Source organism: Vigna umbellata, chromosome 7 (genome assembly GCF_029865625.1).
Source record: "Vigna umbellata cultivar VRB3 chromosome 7, Vumbellata_1.0, whole genome shotgun sequence".
Lineage (NCBI taxonomy): Eukaryota > Viridiplantae > Streptophyta > Magnoliopsida > Fabales > Fabaceae > Vigna > Vigna umbellata.
The window spans coordinates 36,882,306-36,904,439 of NC_142171.1; the positions used below are offsets into that span (position 1 = coordinate 36,882,306).

General features: G+C 27.3%; 2 protein-coding genes across 4 annotated transcripts; both read right to left on the bottom strand.

Moving 5' to 3' along the window:
• Positions 1 to 6,273: 6,273 nt before the first annotated feature.
• LOC148195874 (cyanogenic beta-glucosidase-like) lies at positions 6,274 to 10,638 on the bottom strand. 2 transcript variants are annotated; one of them, XM_088094579.1, is made up of 13 exons: positions 10,464 to 10,638; positions 9,621 to 9,690; positions 9,329 to 9,387; positions 9,156 to 9,231; positions 8,980 to 9,057; positions 8,783 to 8,870; positions 8,351 to 8,606; positions 8,135 to 8,250; positions 7,329 to 7,537; positions 7,210 to 7,241; positions 7,023 to 7,125; positions 6,754 to 6,862; positions 6,275 to 6,676 (listed from the first exon to the last, which is right to left on the bottom strand). In XM_088094579.1, exons 1-13 carry the CDS (start codon positions 10,629 to 10,631, stop codon positions 6,505 to 6,507), a joined length of 1,536 nt encoding a protein of 511 aa, XP_087950705.1. In that variant the 5' UTR covers positions 10,632 to 10,638; the 3' UTR covers positions 6,275 to 6,504. The 2 variants fall into 2 exon arrangements, with proteins under 2 accessions (XP_087950704.1, XP_087950705.1); XM_088094578.1 differs by having other exon boundaries at positions 6,274 to 6,676; positions 7,023 to 7,241.
• A 3,607-nt stretch (positions 10,639 to 14,245) lies between these two features.
• On the bottom strand, positions 14,246 to 18,612 carry LOC148195875 (cyanogenic beta-glucosidase-like). Of its 2 annotated transcripts, XM_088094583.1 has the most exons (13): positions 18,438 to 18,612; positions 17,593 to 17,662; positions 17,301 to 17,359; positions 17,128 to 17,203; positions 16,952 to 17,029; positions 16,755 to 16,842; positions 16,323 to 16,578; positions 16,107 to 16,222; positions 15,301 to 15,509; positions 15,182 to 15,213; positions 14,995 to 15,097; positions 14,726 to 14,834; positions 14,247 to 14,648 (listed from the first exon to the last, which is right to left on the bottom strand). In XM_088094583.1, exons 1-13 carry the CDS (start codon positions 18,603 to 18,605, stop codon positions 14,477 to 14,479), a joined length of 1,536 nt encoding a protein of 511 aa, XP_087950709.1. In that variant the 5' UTR covers positions 18,606 to 18,612; the 3' UTR covers positions 14,247 to 14,476. The 2 variants fall into 2 exon arrangements, with proteins under 2 accessions (XP_087950708.1, XP_087950709.1); XM_088094582.1 differs by having other exon boundaries at positions 14,246 to 14,648; positions 14,995 to 15,213.
• Positions 18,613 to 22,134: the final 3,522 nt, after the last annotated feature.

Here is a 22,134-nt window from a genome sequence, read left to right on the forward strand (position 1 = left end):
AGGTGCTACTACGCTACCCAAAGACACGAGAAAAACTGCACCAAAACACAACGAAAACTCATTTTAATCGGTTCAAATGGAAGATAATCCATCAAAGACTAATTTAATCGGAGTAAACATAAGTTTAAACGGTTCAAAAGAGACAAAACGCACCTGGAAATGCAATGTCGCGGAGAGAAAAGGCGAGAAGGAAGACGATAAAGTGCGCGTAACCGCGGGTTCGATTTCTGATTTAAAAGGAAACCAAACGTCGGGCACAGGAGGGCACCGACGCCTATTCTCGACTAGACGTAGGGGACCTCACTAATATGATGTCCATCCGATTGAAAAATTAATATTCGTGGTGTATAGAAACGTCAGTCGTAAGGGAAGCCGACGTCCTAAACAACTCTTCATCTACCCTGTCAGGCCATTTATACGTCAGATGGCGGGATCAGACGTCCATATGGCGAAAAAAAACAACTTGTCACCTACCTGTCAGGCATATAGACGTCTGTTACAGGGGGCTGACGTTGATAATCGTATATAGACGTTGGTGATAGTTAAAGCTGTCAATTTGACCCATGACCCCAAGGCTAGCCCTAACCCACTCTTGAAAAAACTCCCTCTTAAGAAGCCCCTCAAATGGGGGCCAAAAAAAAGCCCCAACTCCCAAAAGCCACCTCTTAAGGGGGTTAGGATCAGGGTTAAGGTGGGTTTAGCCCACTAAAAAATTTTTGGAAACTAAACTTCAACATTCTCATAATAAAAGTACTAAATTTTATATTCATGGAATTGATTCATATTTCAAATTATTAAATAAAACTAATTAATGATAGTATAATAGAATATTTAATATTAAAAATAACTACTTTTTTAAATAATTAAAAACAATTGCAAATCACACACTTAATTTTATACAACTAAATAGTATTACAAATTTTTTTTTGCTAAAATATTATAAAGATTATTTATTTTGTTGTCAATTTTAATACAATTATGTCTTATATTCCAAACACCAATTATTAGAAAATTATATATAATTAGTAATATCAAAATAACCCCAAAGAAAGATAATAACATATTAAATTAATTTAATATTTGCAGTGCTTTTCCAGTTCTTAAAAAGAATCACTCTTTTGTTTCCTCGACTTCTAAAATATCACTCAATTTGTTTTTAATTATTTAAAATTAAAAATAATTCAAAAATTTATTATCTAAAATTTTTGGATCAAAAATAATATAATATTTTATGTGTAAATTAAACTTATGTTTTATTTTGTTTTTTTCTCTCTGATAATCTTTTCTCAAAATCACCATAAGATATATTATAAAAAGAAAATTAATTTCTGAAAAATTTATAAAACAAAGAAAATTGTAAATAGACATAAAGTACTAAAGAATGACAATGTTATAGTGTTTCAATTCTTAAACTAACACATTAAATAATTTACTTTTAACTTTCAATTAGAACACATAACATAAATGTATGTTTATGTTTATGACATTTAAAATGTAAACATTTTGAGTTACTAGTACGACGAGATTGAATCCTATGGGCAAATACAACTGTAACTTGCACAATGTTTATTAGTTTTTTCTTTTTGCTTGTTATTTATGTTATGAGCATGATTTGTCGAGTATAAAATAAAAAATAAAATCATTTATATTTAATTTCTTTTTCAATAGCTTTCTAAGAAAGTAAAGAATCCTTATTTTTTTTAAAATTAAGAGCTTCAATTATAGAAAATCTTCTCTTAAATTTCAATTAGGATAACTTTAGATAGAAAGTTAATTTTTGACTTATAACCTAAAAAAAGCAAAATTAAATATTTAAAAAAGAGAGTGAAAAAAGTTACGAGTTTAACGCTTTTTATGAACAATATACTAACAACTTACATTTATTTATAAAAAAATAACCTAATTCAACTTATAAAATTAGTTTAAATTTAATTCAATTTTATAAAATCAATTTACTTTTTTTATCGGCAGAATATGCATATGTGTATATATATATATACATAAGACACTTCTGTCAACTCAGGTACAATAATTCATGATTTTACATATGTAATGCTTTTGTATCAAAAGTCCATTAAAGATAGTGAAATTTGCATATACTTTATATGGTAAGGTGATATTTGTAAATATTGTAAATTTACTTTATTTATAGTTGATATAAGATTTGTCACAAGGTTTCTGCCAATAGGATAAATAATGTCATCTTTATTTACTTTGTACAATGAATAGAATGATAAATACATCTATAACTATATGCTCTCTTTCTTCATTCAAATTTGAATAGTTATTTTTTAAAATAAGTGATAACAACACTGTGTGACGTTGGTTGCTAATTAAACTGCAAGAGATGTAGTTCCAAATCTGACTAGTTAATATTAGAAAAAAATTTCAATGTAATACAAAAATGAAACCGAAATATGTATACCTGGTATGCTGCTGATGCTGTTCCAAAAACGAAGCCTGTCGGAAAACTACTTCGATTGAGTGAAGAAACATCGACAATAGATGCAGGACCAGCGAAAGTAATTGATTGTGATGTGAGAGGAAGAGCGAAGAAGAGAAGGAGAATAAAGTGATTGCATGCCATGTTCATTGCTGAATCTTAGATTCTGCTTACTGAAGCTATGATGTGTAATATTCTATTTTATAGAGAGAAGAAGAACATAAAGTTATAGCTAAATATAGCCTTATAAGTAATTTAAAATGAAGCTCAGCCATATACTCAAACTGTACTGGTCAATACTACTAATTTAATCTACAAGATTTAGTGCAGTTTGGAATTATTCTGGATGAAAAATAAATCTATAAATCAAATCTAAAAAAATTTGTAACTCACCACTCAGTCAAAGTTAGGATTTTATTACTTTTTTTTATGTAATAAAATCTAAGAAGCTCGTATACAACATCTATATTAGGAAAAGATCAATAGAAAAAGATGTATAGAAATAGTTTTATTAAATATTTTTGACAAAATTATTTAAGTTTATTCATATTTATATTTTACATTGAACTTTATTTAAAATTATTTTTAAATTTTAAGTTTATTTCTTTTAAATGTTATAAACTTATTTAAAATTAATTTAACAATTTACATTTAAATTTATAAAAAAATTTATTTTTAAATCAATTAAAACATTTGTATAGAAATGATTGAATTTTATACATTTTAAAAATATACAATGATTTAAAAGAATTGAATTTATTTTATTTTATCAAATGCAATTGATAAATAAGTTTAACATATTTTTTAGTTAAAATAAATTTTGATAACATTACTTTCTATTAACAACTTTAAAACAATTTTACATATAATTCAATGTAAAATATAAATATAAATGAATTTAATTTTGTTAAAAATATATAATAAAAATTGATAAGTGTGAAAAATACTTGTTTTCATATTTATTAATTATCTCATTAGCTCAAAGTTGTGATTATTCATGAATTATGTGTTTTCCTCATAGAAAAGATGTAATAGTTAGTAGGAAAGTGGTGTAGTTCTTTGTACAAGAATTGTATACATCATTGGAGTGTTATCAACAGTTCTCGCTAAGCCAATCATCATGTGCTCAGCTACAAGGAAGATTATTCGCTTAGCGCACCAGCAGCATTCGCTGAGCGAATGGGGTCAGTTAAGACATCAGAAGCTGACTTTTCGCTCAACGCATGATAGGTGTTCGCTGAATGAAAAACTTTAGAGGAACTCTAGAAGGCTACTTAAAGATATTAAGACATCATTTCTGCAAGAGATTGCTTCAAATGTGTATGTTTTATATGAATAAGTAGAGCTGTCAATTTGACCCATGACCCCGGGGCTAGCCCTAACCCACTCTTGAAAAAGCCCCCTCTTAAGAAGCCCCTCAAATGGGGGCCACAAAAAAGCCCCAACCCCCAAAAGCCACCTGTTAAGGAGGTTAGGGTCAATGTTAAGGTGGGTTTAGCCCACTAAAAGATTTTTTGAAACTAAACTTCAACATTCTCATAATAAAAGTACTAAATTTTATATTCATGAAATTGATTTCTTATTTCAAATTATTAAATAAAACTAATTAATTATAGTATAATAGAATATTTAATATTAAAAATAACTACTTTTTTAAATAATTAAAAACAATTGCAAACCACACACTTAATTTTAACAACTATATAGTATTACAAATTTATTTTTTCTAAAATATTATAAAGATGTTTTGTTTTGTTGTCAATACAATTATTTCTTATATTGCAAACACCAATTATTAGAAAATTATATATAATTAGTAATATCAAAATAACCCCAAAGAGAGATAATAACATATTAAATTAATTTAATATTTGCACTGCTTTTATAGTTCTTAAAAAGAATCACTCTTTTTTTTCCTCGACTTCTAAAATATCACACAATCGGTTTTTAATTATTTAAAATTTAATTCAAAAATTTATTATCTAAAATTTTTGGATCAAAAATAATATTAATATTTTGTGTATATTAAACTTATGTTTTATTTTGTTTTTTTTCTCTCTGATAATCTTTTCTCAAAATCACCATAAGATATACTATAAAAAGAAAATTAATTTCTGAAAAAATTATAAAACAAAGAAAATTTTAAATAGACGTAAAGTACTAAAGAATGACAATGTTATAGTGTTTCAATTCTTTAACTAACACATTAAATAATTTATTTTTAACTTTCAATTACAACACATAACATAAATGTATGTTTATGTTTATGACATTTAAAATGTAAACATTTTGAGTGAGTAGTATGACGAGATTGAATCCTGTGGGCAAATACAACTGTAAGTTGCACAATGTTTATGAGCTTTTTCTTTTTACTTATTATTTATGTTATGAACATGATTTGTCGAGTATAAAATGAAAAATAAAATCATTTATATTTAATTTCTTTTTCAATAGCTTTCTAAGAAAGTAAAGAATCCTTATTTTTTTTAAAATTAAGAGCTTCAATTATAGAAAATCTTCTCTTAAATTTCAATTAGGATAACTTTAGATAGAAAGTTAATTTTTGACTTATAACCTAAAAAAAGCAAAATTAAATATTTAAATTTCAAATTTATAAAATGATCCTTTAATTATATACTTAGAGAATCTAACTCAATAAATATTGTCAATTTGCTTTTGTTTCTCGATTCTAGAACCCTCGTCCTATAAAAATTTCAATTTATTTTCTGTAGTAACTATTTTTGTAACAAATTAGGAGTTAATTATGTTTTTTCTTGTATTCAAAATGAATATTTTTTCTAAGAAAAAGGCCCATGGGTTGGCCCTGGCCCATAGGGCTTTTGAAGAAATTTTGGCCCTGTGGGCTTTTTCTACAAGGGGATTTTTGCCCCTGTGGATTTTTCTTGCCCCAACCCACGTGGGTTAGGCCAAACCATGTAAGGGGGGCCAAATTGACGGGTCTATCAATAAGAGTAGCTAGATTTCTCTTTCGTTGAAATTGGATGTAATGTTTTCACTATGATGTAAAATTCTTGTGCAATATGGAAATATGCTCTTTCTTGAATTTATTTTCATTATATGGAAATATAATGTTATTTGAATGTCTCTGCTTACTAGAAAGTAACTTTGAACATGGACATAGATAGAGCATCTAAGTGATTTGGGATCTAGGGATAGACTCAATAACTTAGTCATTCTTAGCATCTGATTTAATGCAAATTGTATATTAAATTGACTAAGCGATTAACACTTTGATATACGAATTTAGAACTAGTTGCTAAGGAATTAGGACTCGTATGTCTTGATGTGAATGCTTGAATGAAATAATGATATGTTGTGCAAGGTTTTATTTTCATGTGATTCATGAAACCAGTAAATGAGTTCAATTAGATAACGTAACTCAATTCCCTTGGGAGAACAATACTTTGTATTTACTTTTACCAATTGAAACGATTTGGTATACTTGACAAAATGTTATCAAGTTTTTGGCGTCGTTGTCGCGGATCAAACCCGGGTCGTCCGCGTGCATTCGAAAATACTTAGCATTATACTATTGCATAACATTTATATAAAAATTAAATTTTGTTACTATTTGAAGAGTGACAATATTGTTTAATTTTAAAAATATTATGACTGAATTGAGATAAAATAAAAATATAAAGACCAAATTAAAACTAAACAATGACACCAGGCATGAGAGTAATATGTGACACTGACATAGTGACATCACATTATCTCTGTCATATGACATGATGTTACTTTAACATGTGACAAATTTTTATTTTTTAAAAAATTGAAAAAAAAATAAGTAACATGTGACTCCTCTTTAATAATGTTAGTACATTATTAACGAAAAAACTAATTGAATCAATTTTTTCATATTAAGGACCAAATCGGAACCAATAAAAATACAGGACCGATTACAATTTTTTCTACAAAAATGGAAACCAATGGAATCATTTAACCCTATATCTATTACATGAGCTTTGCAAGAATCCTTACTCTATCAATATTTATTCTAATAGTAGAGTGCCTTAAATATTAAGAACTAACTATATAATCTAAGACCTTTTAAGAAAGTTCTTAAACCATTTTGCAGAGAGTTTTTCATATCGTTTTAAGCCATTCTTATAATCCACAAAGTGAATTCCAAAGCGTACTGCATAACCATCATTCCATTCGAAGTTGTCCAACAATGACCATGCAAAATATCCTTTTATGTTTACGCCATCCCTAGTAAAGTCAATAAAATAAATAAATTAAATTTGCAAATAAAATAATTTTTGAGCAATAAAGAAATCATTAATTACCTAATTGCCGAATTTATATAATAGAGATGGTGATAATAGTAGTGAACTCTATGTTTATCGTAAAGGGATTTCCTTAACGATACTGTCGGTTCGTCCAATTCACTTACACCTTCAAGTTAAAAGCAATATACGTTAAAAGTGATAGAAGAAAGATTACTTATAAACATGCAAAAAGTTATATTAAGGCTACATATTTTAAATAACTTTGTCTAAATAATTACTTAATGAGATATTTCAAAGATAATAAAATGATGATTTGATTTAATTACCATTTTCAGTTATGTAAATCAAAGGAATGTTGTACTTTTCTTTTGTATAGAGCAACAATTCTCTAATTCCTTTAGGATAAACGTATAACCAACTAGAACCGCTCTGCAAATATAAATATGAAGTTATACAAAACCAAATAAACCAATAATAATATGAACATAAAATTTCAAGTGATTGCATACATACCGATGGACCTATTGGAACGCCATTACGAATAGCTAGCCCACAAAACAAAAAACAAAATGTGATATTATGAAATTATAAGATATGTTATTTAAATAAGTGATAGTTAAAGTTCTACTTACATGAAAGATTGGCCTTGCAATCTGTTTCATAATTAGGTTTGGTTTTGGGTGCATCGGCAGCATAGTAAGTGGTGTAATAGTTTAATCCAAGAAAATCAAATGAACCAACAAGAAGTTTTGCTTCTTCTTTAGTGAATTCTGGTAATCTTTTACCAACTAAGGAACGCATGCTCTCTGGATACTTTCCTGATGTCAATGGTTCCATGTACCTATAATTATTATTACAAAATATCAAAATTTCAGACTTTTCTTTGTTGAATAACTCCAAATTATTCACATACCTACTACCAAAATAATATAATATAGTACAAATCCAAAACTTACAATATTTTACTCTTGAAAATAGAAGAACAATATAACACGTAATAACAACTTTAATTAGTGTAACTCTACATAACTCAAGATATTCCACATCAATTATAGTTATAAGATAAATTTATAATATATAAATGAGTACAATCTTATATGATTGTATAAGTTTAAAATTCACTTCTTAATATAATATCATAACTATAATTTAAAGTCTATCATAACGAGATTTTTTGTTTGTCCAGCCTATTGTACAACATTATCATACCAATAATTAATGTTTTGTGCCTAAACTCAATATATATATTTCTCAGTATGAAGGACATGTGTTGAAAGTTTCGAATAGACGAACAATAAGACCGTTCACAGTATATAAATAAGTATAAACATCATGTTATAAGTCGATTTTACAAGGTTGAGTTAATCTTAAATTTTATATTCTAACATAATTTTATTTTTAAGAGTGGTAATATTTAAATGGAGAGTGAAGTACTTACCATCCATACATAAAGTCAAGAGCTCGTTGAGCAGCTTCTTTATCTGATGTGGTATTTGAAAATGGCTCAAACCAATGAGACACATGTGTTATGCCTATCACTCCCCTTTGAGATTCCTAAGCAAAGTGTTCCAAATGTTAAGTACAAGAGTTGTACAAAAATAGTTTAACCCTTATAGCAATGCTGAAGTGTAGCTTTTGGTGAAGACTAAAAAACCTGATACTTTTTCTTGTACACTTGAACAGCTGCTGCATGAGAAAGTAGTTGATAATGTGAAATTACATAAGGTTCTGTTCCTGAATCACCACCAGTGCATTTTGGATTTAACCATTGGGAACATCGACCTGGTGCAAAGCTCCCAAGTGCATAACCACCCCTACTAAAAGACCATGGCTCGTTTAAAGTAATCCAATGTTTCACCTTATCTCCAAATTCTTCGAAACAAAGTTCCGCATAGTCTTGAAAATCATTTCTGAAAATCAGTGATGGATGAATTATATTCATGGTAGTTATAATGATAATAAATTAGTGTAAAGTTAACATCAAGGAAGTAACTATTTATGGAAATTAGATTACTAAGTTATCTTACATATAATTCGTATTTTTACTTTTAGTTATGACATAAAAGATAAATTTTGTAAAACTTACACAATGAGAGGACTTAAGAAACCACCGTAGTCTTCTTGTAAAGCTTGAGGAATATCCCAGTGAAAAAGTGTCACATATGGTTGTATACCTGAAATATTAATATTTCGCATATAACTATTGTCACTTACTTAAAAATCTATTATAAAATGTAAACTTTTTAATTAAGAAAAAAAAAAGAGTAAAGAATTAATGTTGACCGTTGAGTAGCAAATGATCGATGAGGTTGTGGTAATAATTGATTCCTTCGTGATTTATACCTCCACTCAGCTTTCCTTCTATTTATGATTTACAAAGATTGAAATCATTAACATGAAAGGTACAAATACAATAATTACGAAAGTAATTAATAATTGTTGATGAACTTTGATCTCACTTGGTAGGATTCTGGACCAAGAGATGGAGAATCTGTAAGCATCCAGATTCATATTCTTCATTATATGAATATCTCCCTGTTATATAAACAGAAAACAACACTAGAAAAATTATTAATTACTTTGAGGGAGAATGATACTTGGTTTCATCATTGACTGAGAATTTGGACTTTACCTTATAGCGATGATACTGATCAACTGCTACGTCTCCATTACTTTTATCCTTTATTTTCTCTGAAAGTATTATACATGTATAATCAGGCTATTTTAAAACGTTACACTGAGCTCATAAAATTACTTTACAGATTGTTAGATTGTTAGAGATGAAAACATAAAAAATATTAAAATGTAAGTTTTAAATTTAACTGAATCTTATAAAATTAACTTTTTAAGATAAAATTTCAACTTACTTATATATTAAGAAATCTTCTTATGTTTAATGAATATGAAACTCCAACAAAATATACCTGGATATTTGTGGGTGAATACATCCCACATACTTAGTCCTCTTCCATCTTCTTTTGCAGCACCTTCGTACTACAGCATGAACACATAAAATTATGTGAGTTTAGATTCAAATTTTAAAGGTTAACTTCCTGTTAGGAATGAATTATGAGCATTACTAACAAGTAAATTTTAACCCTAATTCAACTTTTTTGCATTAACATTGAGAGATATAAAGTTGGTTTGAAGAGTTTGAAAAAAGAGAGTGAAAAAAGTTACGAGTTTAACTCTTTTTATGAACAATATACTAACAACTTACATTTATTTATAGAAAAATAACCTAATTCAACTTATAAAATTAGTTTAAATTTAATTCAATTTTATAAAATCGATTTACTTTTTTTATCGGCAGAATATCCATATGTGTATATATATATATACATAAGACACTTCTGTCAACTCAGGTACAATAATTCATGATTTTACATATGTAATGCTTTTGTATCAAAAGTCCATTAAAGATAGTGAAATTTGCATATACTTTATATGGTAAGGTGATATTTGTAAATATTGTAAATTTACTTTATTTATAGTTGATATAAGATTTGTCACAAGGTTTCTGCCAATAGGATAAATAATGTCATCTTTATTTACTTTGTACAATGAATAGAATGATAAATACATCTATAACTATATGCTCTCTTTCTTCATTCAAATTTGAATAGTTATTTTTTAAAATAAGTGATAACAACACTGTGTGACGTTGGTTGCTAATTAAACTGCAAGAGATGTAGTTCCAAATCTGACTAGTTAATATTAGAAAAAAATTTCAATGTAATACAAAAATGAAACCGAAATATGTATACCTGGTATGCTGCTGATGCTGTTCCAAAAACGAAGCCTGTCGGAAAACTACTTCGATTGAGTGAAGAAACATCGACAATAGATGCAGGACCAGCGAAAGTAATTGATTGTGATGTGAGAGGAAGAGCGAAGAAGAGAAGGAGAATAAAGTGATTGCATGCCATGTTCATTGCTGAATCTTAGATTCTGCTTACTGAAGCTATGATGTGTAATATTCCATTTTATAGAGAGAAGAAGAACATAAAGTTATAGCTAAATATAGCCTTATAAGTAATTTAAAATGAAGCTCAGCCATATACTCAAACTGTACTGGTCAATACTACTAATTTAATCTACAAGATTTAGTGCAGTTTGGAATTATTCTGGATGAAAAATAAATCTATAAATCAAATCTAAAAAAATTTGTAACTCACCACTCAGTCAAAGTTAGGATTTTATTACTTTTTTTTATGTAATAAAATCTAAGAAGCTCATATACAACATCTATATTAGGAAAAGATCAATAGAAAGAGATGTATAGAAATAGTTTTATTAAATATTTTTGACAAAATTATTTAAGTTTATTCATATTTATATTTTACATTGAACTTTATTTAAAATTATTTTTAAATTTTAAGTTTATTTCTTTTAAATGTTATAAACTTATTTAAAATTAATTTAACAATTTACATTTAAATTTATAAAAAAATTTATTTTTAAATCAATTAAAACATTTGTATAGAAATGATTGAATTTTATACATTTTAAAAATATACAATGATTTAAAAGAATTGAATTTATTTTATTTTATCAAATGCAATTGATAAATAAGTTTAACATATTTTTTAGTTAAAATAAATTTTGATAACATTACTTTCTATTAACAACTTTAAAACAATTTTACATATAATTCAATGTAAAATATAAATATAAATGAATTTAATTTTGTTAAAAATATATAATAAAAATTGATAAGTGTGAAAAATACTTGTTTTCATATTTATTAATTATCTCATTAGCTCAAAGTTGTGATTATTCATGAATTATGTGTTTTCCTCATGAGTGTTATCAACAGTTCTCGCTAAGCCAATCATCATGTGCTCAGCTACAAGGAAGATTATTCGCTTAGCGCACCAGCAGCATTCGCTGAGCGAATGGGGTCAGTTAAGACATCAGAAGCTGACTTTTCGCTCAACGCATGATAGGTGTTCGCTGAATGAAAAACTTTAGAGGAACTCTAGAAGGCTACTTAAAGATATTAAGACATCATTTCTGCAAGAGATTGCTTCAAATGTGTATGTTTTATATGAATAAGTAGAGCTGTCAATTTGACCCATGACCCCGGGGCTAGCCCTAACCCACTCTTGAAAAAGCCCCCTCTTAAGAAGCCCCTCAAATGGGGGCCACAAAAAAGCCCCAACCCCCAAAAGCCACCTGTTAAGGAGGTTAGGGTCAATGTTAAGGTGGGTTTAGCCCACTAAAAGATTTTTTGAAACTAAACTTCAACATTCTCATAATAAAAGTACTAAATTTTATATTCATGAAATTGATTTCTTATTTCAAATTATTAAATAAAACTAATTAATTATAGTATAATAGAATATTTAATATTAAAAATAACTACTTTTTTAAATAATTAAAAACAATTGCAAACCACACACTTAATTTTAACAACTATATAGTATTACAAATTTATTTTTTCTAAAATATTATAAAGATGTTTTGTTTTGTTGTCAATACAATTATTTCTTATATTGCAAACACCAATTATTAGAAAATTATATATAATTAGTAATATCAAAATAACCCCAAAGAGAGATAATAACATATTAAATTAATTTAATATTTGCACTGCTTTTATAGTTCTTAAAAAGAATCACTCTTTTTTTTCCTCGACTTCTAAAATATCACACAATCGGTTTTTAATTATTTAAAATTTAATTCAAAAATTTATTATCTAAAATTTTTGGATCAAAAATAATATTAATATTTTGTGTATATTAAACTTATGTTTTATTTTGTTTTTTTTCTCTCTGATAATCTTTTCTCAAAATCACCATAAGATATACTATAAAAAGAAAATTAATTTCTGAAAAAATTATAAAACAAAGAAAATTTTAAATAGACGTAAAGTACTAAAGAATGACAATGTTATAGTGTTTCAATTCTTTAACTAACACATTAAATAATTTATTTTTAACTTTCAATTACAACACATAACATAAATGTATGTTTATGTTTATGACATTTAAAATGTAAACATTTTGAGTGAGTAGTATGACGAGATTGAATCCTGTGGGCAAATACAACTGTAAGTTGCACAATGTTTATGAGCTTTTTCTTTTTACTTATTATTTATGTTATGAACATGATTTGTCGAGTATAAAATGAAAAATAAAATCATTTATATTTAATTTCTTTTTCAATAGCTTTCTAAGAAAGTAAAGAATCCTTATTTTTTTTAAAATTAAGAGCTTCAATTATAGAAAATCTTCTCTTAAATTTCAATTAGGATAACTTTAGATAGAAAGTTAATTTTTGACTTATAACCTAAAAAAAGCAAAATTAAATATTTAAATTTCAAATTTATAAAATGATCCTTTAATTATATACTTAGAGAATCTAACTCAATAAATATTGTCAATTTGCTTTTGTTTCTCGATTCTAGAACCCTCGTCCTATAAAAATTTCAATTTATTTTCTGTAGTAACTATTTTTGTAACAAATTAGGAGTTAATTATGTTTTTTCTTGTATTCAAAATGAATATTTTTTCTAAGAAAAAGGCCCATGGGTTGGCCCTGGCCCATAGGGCTTTTGAAGAAATTTTGGCCCTGTGGGCTTTTTCTACAAGGGGATTTTTGCCCCTGTGGATTTTTCTTGCCCCAACCCACGTGGGTTAGGCCAAACCATGTAAGGGGGGCCAAATTGACGGGTCTATCAATAAGAGTAGCTAGATTTCTCTTTCGTTGAAATTGGATGTAATGTTTTCACTATGATGTAAAATTCTTGTGCAATATGGAAATATGCTCTTTCTTGAATTTATTTTCATTATATGGAAATATAATGTTATTTGAATGTCTCTGCTTACTAGAAAGTAACTTTGAACATGGACATAGATAGAGCATCTAAGTGATTTGGGATCTAGGGATAGACTCAATAACTTAGTCATTCTTAGCATCTGATTTAATGCAAATTGTATATTAAATTGACTAAGCGATTAACACTTTGATATACGAATTTAGAACTAGTTGCTAAGGAATTAGGACTCGTATGTCTTGATGTGAATGCTTGAATGAAATAATGATATGTTGTGCAAGGTTTTATTTTCATGTGATTCATGAAACCAGTAAATGAGTTCAATTAGATAACGTAACTCAATTCCCTTGGGAGAACAATACTTTGTATTTACTTTTACCAATTGAAACGATTTGGTATACTTGACAAAATGTTATCAAGTTTTTGGCGTCGTTGTCGCGGATCAAACCCGGGTCGTCCGCGTGCATTCGAAAATACTTAGCATTATACTATTGCATAACATTTATATAAAAATTAAATTTTGTTACTATTTGAAGAGTGACAATATTGTTTAATTTTAAAAATATTATGACTGAATTGAGATAAAATAAAAATATAAAGACCAAATTAAAACTAAACAATGACACCAGGCATGAGAGTAATATGTGACACTGACATAGTGACATCACATTATCTCTGTCATATGACATGATGTTACTTTAACATGTGACAAATTTTTATTTTTTAAAAAATTGAAAAAAAAATAAGTAACATGTGACTCCTCTTTAATAATGTTAGTACATTATTAACGAAAAAACTAATTGAATCAATTTTTTCATATTAAGGACCAAATCGGAACCAATAAAAATACAGGACCGATTACAATTTTTTCTACAAAAATGGAAACCAATGGAATCATTTAACCCTATATCTATTACATGAGCTTTGCAAGAATCCTTACTCTATCAATATTTATTCTAATAGTAGAGTGCCTTAAATATTAAGAACTAACTATATAATCTAAGACCTTTTAAGAAAGTTCTTAAACCATTTTGCAGAGAGTTTTTCATATCGTTTTAAGCCATTCTTATAATCCACAAAGTGAATTCCAAAGCGTACTGCATAACCATCATTCCATTCGAAGTTGTCCAACAATGACCATGCAAAATATCCTTTTATGTTTACGCCATCCCTAGTAAAGTCAATAAAATAAATAAATTAAATTTGCAAATAAAATAATTTTTGAGCAATAAAGAAATCATTAATTACCTAATTGCCGAATTTATATAATAGAGATGGTGATAATAGTAGTGAACTCTATGTTTATCGTAAAGGGATTTCCTTAACGATACTGTCGGTTCGTCCAATTCACTTACACCTTCAAGTTAAAAGCAATATACGTTAAAAGTGATAGAAGAAAGATTACTTATAAACATGCAAAAAGTTATATTAAGGCTACATATTTTAAATAACTTTGTCTAAATAATTACTTAATGAGATATTTCAAAGATAATAAAATGATGATTTGATTTAATTACCATTTTCAGTTATGTAAATCAAAGGAATGTTGTACTTTTCTTTTGTATAGAGCAACAATTCTCTAATTCCTTTAGGATAAACGTATAACCAACTAGAACCGCTCTGCAAATATAAATATGAAGTTATACAAAACCAAATAAACCAATAATAATATGAACATAAAATTTCAAGTGATTGCATACATACCGATGGACCTATTGGAACGCCATTACGAATAGCTAGCCCACAAAACAAAAAACAAAATGTGATATTATGAAATTATAAGATATGTTATTTAAATAAGTGATAGTTAAAGTTCTACTTACATGAAAGATTGGCCTTGCAATCTGTTTCATAATTAGGTTTGGTTTTGGGTGCATCGGCAGCATAGTAAGTGGTGTAATAGTTTAATCCAAGAAAATCAAATGAACCAACAAGAAGTTTTGCTTCTTCTTTAGTGAATTCTGGTAATCTTTTACCAACTAAGGAACGCATGCTCTCTGGATACTTTCCTGATGTCAATGGTTCCATGTACCTATAATTATTATTACAAAATATCAAAATTTCAGACTTTTCTTTGTTGAATAACTCCAAATTATTCACATACCTACTACCAAAATAATATAATATAGTACAAATCCAAAACTTACAATATTTTACTCTTGAAAATAGAAGAACAATATAACACGTAATAACAACTTTAATTAGTGTAACTCTACATAACTCAAGATATTCCACATCAATTATAGTTATAAGATAAATTTATAATATATAAATGAGTACAATCTTATATGATTGTATAAGTTTAAAATTCACTTCTTAATATAATATCATAACTATAATTTAAAGTCTATCATAACGAGATTTTTTGTTTGTCCAGCCTATTGTACAACATTATCATACCAATAATTAATGTTTTGTGCCTAAACTCAATATATATATTTCTCAGTATGAAGGACATGTGTTGAAAGTTTCGAATAGACGAACAATAAGACCGTTCACAGTATATAAATAAGTATAAACATCATGTTATAAGTCGATTTTACAAGGTTGAGTTAATCTTAAATTTTATATTCTAACATAATTTTATTTTTAAGAGTGGTAATATTTAAATGGAGAGTGAAGTACTTACCATCCATACATAAAGTCAAGAGCTCGTTGAGCAGCTTCTTTATCTGATGTGGTATTTGAAAATGGCTCAAACCAATGAGACACATGTGTTATGCCTATCACTCCCCTTTGAGATTCCTAAGCAAAGTGTTCCAAATGTTAAGTACAAGAGTTGTACAAAAATAGTTTAACCCTTATAGCAATGCTGAAGTGTAGCTTTTGGTGAAGACTAAAAAACCTGATACTTTTTCTTGTACACTTGAACAGCTGCTGCATGAGAAAGTAGTTGATAATGTGAAATTACATAAGGTTCTGTTCCTGAATCACCACCAGTGCATTTTGGATTTAACCATTGGGAACATCGACCTGGTGCAAAGCTCCCAAGTGCATAACCACCCCTACTAAAAGACCATGGCTCGTTTAAAGTAATCCAATGTTTCACCTTATCTCCAAATTCTTCGAAACAAAGTTCCGCATAGTCTTGAAAATCATTTCTGAAAATCAGTGATGGATGAATTATATTCATGGTAGTTATAATGATAATAAATTAGTGTAAAGTTAACATCAAGGAAGTAACTATTTATGGAAATTAGATTACTAAGTTATCTTACATATAATTCGTATTTTTACTTTTAGTTATGACATAAAAGATAAATTTTGTAAAACTTACACAATGAGAGGACTTAAGAAACCACCGTAGTCTTCTTGTAAAGCTTGAGGAATATCCCAGTGAAAAAGTGTCACATATGGTTGTATACCTGAAATATTAATATTTCGCATATAACTATTGTCACTTACTTAAAAATCTATTATAAAATGTAAACTTTTTAATTAAGAAAAAAAAAAGAGTAAAGAATTAATGTTGACCGTTGAGTAGCAAATGATCGATGAGGTTGTGGTAATAATTGATTCCTTCGTGATTTATACCTCCACTCAGCTTTCCTTCTATTTATGATTTACAAAGATTGAAATCATTAACATGAAAGGTACAAATACAATAATTACGAAAGTAATTAATAATTGTTGATGAACTTTGATCTCACTTGGTAGGATTCTGGACCAAGAGATGGAGAATCTGTAAGCATCCAGATTCATATTCTTCATTATATGAATATCTCCCTGTTATATAAACAGAAAACAACACTAGAAAAATTATTAATTACTTTGAGGGAGAATGATACTTGGTTTCATCATTGACTGAGAATTTGGACTTTACCTTATAGCGATGATACTGATCAACTGCTACGTCTCCATTACTTTTATCCTTTATTTTCTCTGAAAGTATTATACATGTATAATCAGGCTATTTTAAAACGTTACACTGAGCTCATAAAATTACTTTACAGATTGTTAGATTGTTAGAGATGAAAACATAAAAAATATTAAAATGTAAGTTTTAAATTTAACTGAATCTTATAAAATTAACTTTTTAAGATAAAATTTCAACTTACTTATATATTAAGAAATCTTCTTATGTTTAATGAATATGAAACTCCAACAAAATATACCTGGATATTTGTGGGTGAATACATCCCACATACTTAGTCCTCTTCCATCTTCTTTTGCAGCACCTTCGTACTACAGCATGAACACATAAAATTATGTGAGTTTAGATTCAAATTTTAAAGGTTAACTTCCTGTTAGGAATGAATTATGAGCATTACTAACAAGTAAATTTTAACCCTAATTCAACTTTTTTGCATTAACATTGAGAGATATAAAGTTGGTTTGAAGAGTTTGAAAAAAGAGAGTGAAAAAAGTTACGAGTTTAACTCTTTTTATGAACAATATACTAACAACTTACATTTATTTATAGAAAAATAACCTAATTCAACTTATAAAATTAGTTTAAATTTAATTCAATTTTATAAAATCGATTTACTTTTTTTATCGGCAGAATATCCATATGTGTATATATATATATATACATAAGACACTTCTGTCAACTCAGGTACAATAATTCATGATTTTACATATGTAATGCTTTTGTATCAAAAGTCCATTAAAGATAGTGAAATTTGCATATACTTTATATGGTAAGGTGATATTTGTAAATATTGTAAATTTACTTTATTTATAGTTGATATAAGATTTGTCACAAGGTTTCTGCCAATAGGATAAATAATGTCATCTTTATTTACTTTGTACAATGAATAGAATGATAAATACATCTATAACTATATGCTCTCTTTCTTCATTCAAATTTGAATAGTTATTTTTTAAAATAAGTGATAACAACACTGTGTGACGTTGGTTGCTAATTAAACTGCAAGAGATGTAGTTCCAAATCTGACTAGTTAATATTAGAAAAAAATTTCAATGTAATACAAAAATGAAACCGAAATATGTATACCTGGTATGCTGCTGATGCTGTTCCAAAAACGAAGCCTGTCGGAAAACTACTTCGATTGAGTGAAGAAACATCGACAATAGATGCAGGACCAGCGAAAGTAATTGATTGTGATGTGAGAGGAAGAGCGAAGAAGAGAAGGAGAATAAAGTGATTGCATGCCATGTTCATTGCTGAATCTTAGATTCTGCTTACTGAAGCTATGATGTGTAATATTCCATTTTATAGAGAGAAGAAGAACATAAAGTTATAGCTAAATATAGCCTTATAAGTAATTTAAAATGAAGCTCAGCCATATACTCAAACTGTACTGGTCAATACTACTAATTTAATCTACAAGATTTAGTGCAGTTTGGAATTATTCTGGATGAAAAATAAATCTATAAATCAAATCTAAAAAAATTTGTAACTCACCACTCAGTCAAAGTTAGGATTTTATTACTTTTTTTTATGTAATAAAATCTAAGAAGCTCATATACAACATCTATATTAGGAAAAGATCAATAGAAAGAGATGTATAGAAATAGTTTTATTAAATATTTTTGACAAAATTATTTAAGTTTATTCATATTTATATTTTACATTGAACTTTATTTAAAATTATTTTTAAATTTTAAGTTTATTTCTTTTAAATGTTATAAACTTATTTAAAATTAATTTAACAATTTACATTTAAATTTATAAAAAAATTTATTTTTAAATCAATTAAAACATTTGTATAGAAATGATTGAATTTTATACATTTTAAAAATATACAATGATTTAAAAGAATTGAATTTATTTTATTTTATCAAATGCAATTGATAAATAAGTTTAACATATTTTTTAGTTAAAATAAATTTTGATAACATTACTTTCTATTAACAACTTTAAAACAATTTTACATATAATTCAATGTAAAATATAAATATAAATGAATTTAATTTTGTTAAAAATATATAATAAAAATTGATAAGTGTGAAAAATACTTGTTTTCATATTTATTAATTATCTCATTAGCTCAAAGTTGTGATTATTCATGAATTATGTGTTTTCCTCATGAGTGTTATCAACAGTTCTCGCTAAGCCAATCATCATGTGCTCAGCTACAAGGAAGATTATTCGCTTAGCGCACCAGCAGCATTCGCTGAGCGAATGGGGTCAGTTAAGACATCAGAAGCTGACTTTTCGCTCAACGCATGATAGGTGTTCGCTGAATGAAAAACTTTAGAGGAACTCTAGAAGGCTACTTAAAGATATTAAGACATCATTTCTGCAAGAGATTGCTTCAAATGTGTATGTTTTATATGAATAAGTAGAGCTGTCAATTTGACCCATGACCCCGGGGCTAGCCCTAACCCACTCTTGAAAAAGCCCCCTCTTAAGAAGCCCCTCAAATGGGGGCCACAAAAAAGCCCCAACCCCCAAAAGCCACCTGTTAAGGAGGTTAGGGTCAATGTTAAGGTGGGTTTAGCCCACTAAAAGATTTTTTGAAACTAAACTTCAACATTCTCATAATAAAAGTACTAAATTTTATATTCATGAAATTGATTTCTTATTTCAAATTATTAAATAAAACTAATTAATTATAGTATAATAGAATATTTAATATTAAAAATAACTACTTTTTTAAATAATTAAAAACAATTGCAAACCACACACTTAATTTTAACAACTATATAGTATTACAAATTTATTTTTTCTAAAATATTATAAAGATGTTTTGTTTTGTTGTCAATACAATTATTTCTTATATTGCAAACACCAATTATTAGAAAATTATATATAATTAGTAATATCAAAATAACCCCAAAGAGAGATAATAACATATTAAATTAATTTAATATTTGCACTGCTTTTATAGTTCTTAAAAAGAATCACTCTTTTTTTTCCTCGACTTCTAAAATATCACACAATCGGTTTTTAATTATTTAAAATTTAATTCAAAAATTTATTATCTAAAATTTTTGGATCAAAAATAATATTAATATTTTGTGTATATTAAACTTATGTTTTATTTTGTTTTTTTTCTCTCTGATAATCTTTTCTCAAAATCACCATAAGATATACTATAAAAAGAAAATTAATTTCTGAAAAAATTATAAAACAAAGAAAATTTTAAATAGACGTAAAGTACTAAAGAATGACAATGTTATAGTGTTTCAATTCTTTAACTAACACATTAAATAATTTATTTTTAACTTTCAATTACAACACATAACATAAATGTATGTTTATGTTTATGACATTTAAAATGTAAACATTTTGAGTGAGTAGTATGACGAGATTGAATCCTGTGGGCAAATACAACTGTAAGTTGCACAATGTTTATGAGCTTTTTCTTTTTACTTATTATTTATGTTATGAACATGATTTGTCGAGTATAAAATGAAAAATAAAATCATTTATATTTAATTTCTTTTTCAATAGCTTTCTAAGAAAGTAAAGAATCCTTATTTTTTTTAAAATTAAGAGCTTCAATTATAGAAAATCTTCTCTTAAATTTCAATTAGGATAACTTTAGATAGAAAGTTAATTTTTGACTTATAACCTAAAAAAAGCAAAATTAAATATTTAAATTTCAAATTTATAAAATGATCCTTTAATTATATACTTAGAGAATCTAACTCAATAAATATTGTCAATTTGCTTTTGTTTCTCGATTCTAGAACCCTCGTCCTATAAAAATTTCAATTTATTTTCTGTAGTAACTATTTTTGTAACAAATTAGGAGTTAATTATGTTTTTTCTTGTATTCAAAATGAATATTTTTTCTAAGAAAAAGGCCCATGGGTTGGCCCTGGCCCATAGGGCTTTTGAAGAAATTTTGGCCCTGTGGGCTTTTTCTACAAGGGGATTTTTGCCCCTGTGGATTTTTCTTGCCCCAACCCACGTGGGTTAGGCCAAACCATGTAAGGGGGGCCAAATTGACGGGTCTATCAATAAGAGTAGCTAGATTTCTCTTTCGTTGAAATTGGATGTAATGTTTTCACTATGATGTAAAATTCTTGTGCAATATGGAAATATGCTCTTTCTTGAATTTATTTTCATTATATGGAAATATAATGTTATTTGAATGTCTCTGCTTACTAGAAAGTAACTTTGAACATGGACATAGATAGAGCATCTAAGTGATTTGGGATCTAGGGATAGACTCAATAACTTAGTCATTCTTAGCATCTGATTTAATGCAAATTGTATATTAAATTGACTAAGCGATTAACACTTTGATATACGAATTTAGAACTAGTTGCTAAGGAATTAGGACTCGTATGTCTTGATGTGAATGCTTGAATGAAATAATGATATGTTGTGCAAGGTTTTATTTTCATGTGATTCATGAAACCAGTAAATGAGTTCAATTAGATAACGTAACTCAATTCCCTTGGGAGAACAATACTTTGTATTTACTTTTACCAATTGAAACGATTTGGTATACTTGACAAAATGTTATCAAGTTTTTGGCGTCGTTGTCGCGGATCAAACCCGGGTCGTCCGCGTGCATTCGAAAATACTTAGCATTATACTATTGCATAACATTTATATAAAAATTAAATTTTGTTACTATTTGAAGAGTGACAATATTGTTTAATTTTAAAAATATTATGACTGAATTGAGATAAAATAAAAATATAAAGACCAAATTAAAACTAAACAATGACACCAGGCATGAGAGTAATATGTGACACTGACATAGTGACATCACATTATCTCTGTCATA

Excerpts from the sequence above, each read along its gene's own strand:
- LOC148195874 (XM_088094578.1), bottom strand. The coding sequence starts at position 10,631 with ATGAACATGGCATGCAATCACTTTATTCTCCTTCTCTTCTTCGCTCTT. Across the intron at positions 9,232-9,328 it reads ATCAGTATCATCGCTATAAG|GGAGATATTCATATAATGAA; the intron begins GTAAAGTCCAAA and ends TTTATATAACAG. Across the intron at positions 7,538-8,134 it reads CTTGACTTTATGTATGGATG|GTACATGGAACCATTGACAT; the intron begins GTAAGTACTTCA and ends TAATAATTATAG.
- LOC148195875 (XM_088094582.1), bottom strand. The coding sequence starts at position 18,605 with ATGAACATGGCATGCAATCACTTTATTCTCCTTCTCTTCTTCGCTCTT. Across the intron at positions 17,030-17,127 it reads TTGGTCCAGAATCCTACCAA|AAGGAAAGCTGAGTGGAGGT; the intron begins GTGAGATCAAAG and ends AATCATAAATAG. Across the intron at positions 15,214-15,300 it reads TTGCAAGGCCAATCTTTCAT|CTATTCGTAATGGCGTTCCA; the intron begins GTAAGTAGAACT and ends TTTGTGGGCTAG.